Source organism: Gekko japonicus, unplaced genomic scaffold (assembly GCF_001447785.1).
Source record: "Gekko japonicus isolate JY-2015 unplaced genomic scaffold, Gekko_japonicus_V1.1 scaffold1756, whole genome shotgun sequence".
Classification (NCBI taxonomy): Eukaryota; Metazoa; Chordata; class Lepidosauria; order Squamata; family Gekkonidae; genus Gekko; species Gekko japonicus.
In genome coordinates, this window is record NW_015165871.1 from 43519 (window position 1) to 48240 (window position 4722).

A 4722-nucleotide genomic window follows, 5' to 3' on the forward strand; every position below is an offset into this window, starting at 1 on the left:
CCCCGGCCGGCGGCGGGGCCCCCCCCCCCGCTGGGGGGGGGGGCCCCCCCCCCCCCGTCAGCAACTTAACATTGCAGTACTATGTTGATCTGCAAACCCGGCTCTCAGAATTCCCAGTTTTCCTTTTTCCCCCAAAACGCAAGTCTCCAGTCCTCTGTGTGGCAGGGGTGTGCCTTCCCGTTTACGTCTCCACAACCGAAGAGGCTGGCTAGAGAGGGTGTGCTGTTTTAAAGGAAAACTGGGAATGCAGAGGTCCTGATACACAGACAGCCCTAGCTGTGGCGCTAGCGTGCTCCTCGGCCGCTGATTTAAAGAGAAACCCTGGAAAGGCCCCAGAGGGACGTGGGGGAGCCACAGTTGGGGGTCTGGAGCAGGGAAACCCACCACGCGGAAGCCCCCTTCCCCAGTGCCCCAGAGCAGCAGCCTGAGCAGGGGCGGCAGAGCCACACAAGCCGGCCCTAACTCCCGTTCCTCCACAGGGCCAGGCGCTTGGGTCTCGGGGGGAGGGGCAGTTCTGTGGGACGTGTGGGTCCAGGCCAGACCCCCTGGGAGCCAACTCCTTCCACAGGCGAAGGCACACCTGACCCAGGCCAGGACTTGGCCCACTCTGTCTTCTCCCCCCGCCCACGTGCTTTCACCCTTGCTTGGAGGGTGGGAGGAAGCGGGGGGGGGCTCCACCCGAGACCCACAAGCAGCAGCAGCAGCAGCAGGAGACTCAGCTGGGCCTTCTTGCTGCCTCTCCTGCCCTCAGGCAGCCCCCCACCTCTTCTTCCCCGCACAGGGGGCAGGGGGAGCTCTTGGGGAAGGGTGATGGTGGCAGTGACAGGTCTGTGGGGGGCTTCTTTGCGGTGGGAGGGCTCCCTCCCTCATCACCAAGCAGGAGCCACCCCCGGCCCAGTGGGGAGCAACAGAGCAGGAGCGGCCGCCCGGGTGCTGGGCCCACCGGAGGGGGGGGGAGACAGCCCCCCCTGGGCTGAGAGGGCTGCAGCAGGCCAGAGAGCAGGAAAGGGGGTGGGGGTGGGGGGAGGCAGGGCCCCCTGCCCGGGGTTGTGGGCGGCCCGGCTAACCGTGGTCTCGTAGCCCATGTAGGGGACGTTGCAGCGGACGCCGGCATCCTCGGAGTGTTTGCAGCCCTCCTCGGTGATGTTCTTGTGTGGGCAGCCCCACAGCGACTTCTCGGAGCCCGCGCACTGCACCTCGTTCATGTGGATGGGGCCCATGCCTGCCACAGAGAGGGGAAGGAGGGCAGAGCGTCCCGAGAAGCCCCACACCTGCACGGCTGCCAAGCCACGGGGCTTGTTTTGCCCTGGCTGGAGGGCTCTAGCACGCCCAGTCGCTCCCGGTCCAGTGGGGGTTCTCTCTCTCACACACACACACACAGTCTCACACACACACACACACACACACAGAGCGGCCTTCTTCTCCTGAGCCAGACCTCCCCCCCCCCTTCCAGGTCAGTCTTCACTTCTCAGACTGGCCGTGGCCCTCCCGGGGCTCAGGCAGAGAAAGGCCTTTCCCGTCCGCGGAACGGACCCGGGGCCTTCTGCTGGACGCGATGCAGATGCTCTTTCCCCTGTGCCCCCAGGGCCCCTCCCCTCGAGTGAGGGCAAAGCAGCTGCCCGGCTTGCCATTGGTGGGTGGGTTGGAGCTGACCCGACGACTCCTTCAGACGGAGTCTGAAAACTGACAGGAGGGAGGGGGGGTAGGGGTTTCCAACTCCCACCTTGGCCCAGAGTAGTGGCATGTGCCAGCCAGACTCACCTTGGCCCATGCGTGCCCCCGTCAGGGCCTCCTTGGCACTGCCAAAGCCCAGCTCCCGGCAAACCACGCTGGCCGACATCAGGTTCCAGCGGTCGTCGCAGACGGTGCCCCACTCGTTGTTCTTGAGCACCTCCACCCGCCCTTCGCCGGCCCTGGCCCCGCCCTTCAGCCGGATGCGCTTCTGTGGGGGACACCAGGAGGCTCAGAGCGGGCCGGGGGGACGAAGGGAGGCTGCAGCGGGGGGGGGGCATCCTGGGGCCACGGGCATAGTCCAAGGCTCCCTCTGAGCTGTGGAGTCTTGCGAGCAAAAATCCTACTGTGTGAGCTGCCGGCATTAAAGTGGTGAGCCAGCCACTTGGCTCCTGCATAAATCAGTTTGCTCTGGAGCCCTCCTTCCCGAGCCAAGACAGGAATGTGTGAGCTGGGGGCTAAAAAACTGTGAGCCGGCTCACGCCAACTCAGCTTAGAGGGAACCCTGGAGCCCGAGTCTTGCGAGCAAAAATCCTACTGTGTGAGCTGCCGGCATTAAAGTGGTGAGCCAGCCACTTGGCTCCTGCATAAATCAGTTTGCTCTGGAGCCCTCCTTCCCGAGCCAAGACAGGAATGTGTGAGCTGGGGGCTAAAAAACTGTGAGCCGGCTCACGCCAACTCAGCTTAGAGGGAACCCTGGAGCCCACCCCCAGGCTGGGAGGGGCTCACCTGCCCCTGCTGCTTCTGCTGCCGCTGCTGCTGCTTCTTCTTCTGGGGGCTGCCTGCCGCAAAGAGGGGGCCGGGGACACAGCCCACCACTGCGGGCATCCCGCCCTTGCAGGTCCCGGTGGCGTTCCTTCTGTAGAACTCGAAGGAGCAGAGAGAGAGGTGGACCTCACTCCCCAGGCAGGAGACCGAGTGCAGCCGGTAGTGGAGCGGGTGTCGCTGTGCGTAGAGCCTGCAAGGAGTGGGGCCGGTCAGCAGAGGGTCCGGCAGGAAGGGTGGCAGGGAAGGGGGGCGCTGCCTCCCAGCTGCCCTTTGGGCGGAGGGGTGGCATTCGCACTACTGATCGCGGAGACGTTTCCGTGGCGGAAGGGCCAGCGTGCCGCCTCTCAGCCCAGAGGACCGCTCAGCACCAGCCTTTGCTGCTGCCCCCCCCCCAGCGACAACAAGTCCGGAGGGAGTCAGGGGATGTCCTGGGACTGCCCTCTCTGCTCTCCGCTCTCTGCTCTCTCCCAGACCCACGGCTGCGGGAGGCGAAGGGGTGCGTGCATGTGTGCCAATGCACGCCAATGCTTCCTCTCCTCCCTCGCAAAGCAGCCCCTCGGATGCCTCTGCACGCGGCCTCTGGATCCTCCAGGCTGGCGCCCCTCCCGGGGGAGGAGGAGCCACAGCCGCAGCCCTGCCCACGTTACCTCTTGGCGCCCCTAAAGTCCTCCCTGCGCCTATGTTTGGGCCGAGCCCTGGAGACTGGCCTGGAAAACAGAAGAGAAGGGTGAAGGAGCCCCCTCCCCGGGCCAGGCCCACTCCCCCACACCCCCCGGTCAGCCAGCAGCGCATGCCCCCAGTCCAGCCCGCCAGAAGCAAGCCCTGCTACCATGCCACCACCGCAGCGCCTCCATGCTGGATTAGACCCAAAGCCTCCCCCCCGCCCTATTCCTTAGCCTCTGCCGGACCCCAAAAGAGCCCTAACTGTGCAAGCAGATTGTGGTTCTCCATATGAAAAGGCACAAGGGTGTGTGTGCGTGCATGCACCCTCGCCTTGCCCCCATGCACCTGACCAAGGGAATGTTAAAGAACCACAAATGCTTTCCAAAGGGCCCACGGTATCCAAGTCTCAGACCGCCTGGCTTTCCTGGTCAAGATGAGCCCATGGAGTTGGTCTTGGAGGCGGGGGTGCTGGTGCAAGCTCCCCGTGAGGGTGGGGGCCAGCACCCCGGTGCCAGACCTCTCGGCCTGCCTGCTGCCTCAGCGGACGTTTGTCAGCCTCACAGGAAGGCAGAGGGGCCGTTCAAATCCACCCTGGTTCCCAAGTCTAGTGGGTTTTGGTACTGACCTAACTTTTGTATAAACTTTGGTGGGCTGCCTTGGGAGCGGCAATGGGGAGAAAAGCAGCGGGGGAGGGGGGCTCTGTTCCGAGTTGCGACAACCCTCCCTCCGCCTCCATGGACTGCCCCCCCCAGCTCTGAAAGCTGTCCAAGGCCAGCGGCCGTGCCCACATCTTATGCAGAAGCACGCAGAGGACTTCCTTCTGCCCATCTGGCACCCCCTCCTCTATGGTTTCGCCGTGCCCTATGAAATCCCCCACCCCCGTCTGCTCCAGATTTTAGGACCCCATCATGCCTGTGCGTGTGCGTGCCCGTGTGTCTGCAAGAGCGTTCCAAAAGGCCCGGATGCCTTTCCTTGCGAGGAAAAGAGAAGGCCGCAAAGCCAGTGAGGTCCAGCCGGCCGCCTGCCCCCACAGCAGCCCTGGCCAGTCATGAGCGGAGGGACGGTGCCCGGTGGGTGCTGCCCTCCCCCTCTGCCTGGCGGGCAAAGGCCACGCGTCTCTCTCTCTCTCCCTCCACGGGTGAGCGGCCCAGGGAGAGGCCGGGCACACCGGGGGGGCTTTGTCTGGAAACTGTTTCCAGACTCCCATTCATGTCTGTCAGGTTCTCCCGCTCATCCTCTGACCCTTTCCAGTGCCTGGAAGGCGGGGGGGGGGGGGGGACCCCAAGCAAGGCCCTGCTCCCTCCGTTCCCGTTCCCTGCCAGCCCGGCCTGAGGAAGCCTCTGCGCCTTCTTCTTCCCCATTCACAACCCCCCCGGGGGGGGCTGGCCAGACACCCCCCCACACACTGTCTGGCTGCCAGCCTGAGGAGAGCCCTGTGCCTGCTGATGCCGCTTGGGAGGCTGCTGCCTGAGGTGGGACCCTGCTCTGTCCTGTCACTCAATGGCCCGGCCTCCTCCTCCTCCTCCTTAGTGTTGGCTGCCTGGGGCGCACCAGCTTCCC

At 64.9% G+C, this 4722-nt stretch overlaps 1 protein-coding gene across 1 annotated transcript in view; it reads right to left on the bottom strand.

The window, feature by feature from the left end:
* The window catches only part of LOXL3 (lysyl oxidase like 3), an 18245-nt gene that overhangs the window by 4178 nt on the left and 9345 nt on the right, over positions 1-4722 (bottom strand). Inside the window, 4 exon segments of the mRNA XM_015411254.1 lie at positions 1068-1222; positions 1762-1942; positions 2461-2689; positions 3147-3206. Coding sequence (XP_015266740.1) covers positions 1068-1222; positions 1762-1942; positions 2461-2689; positions 3147-3206 — 625 coding nt within the window.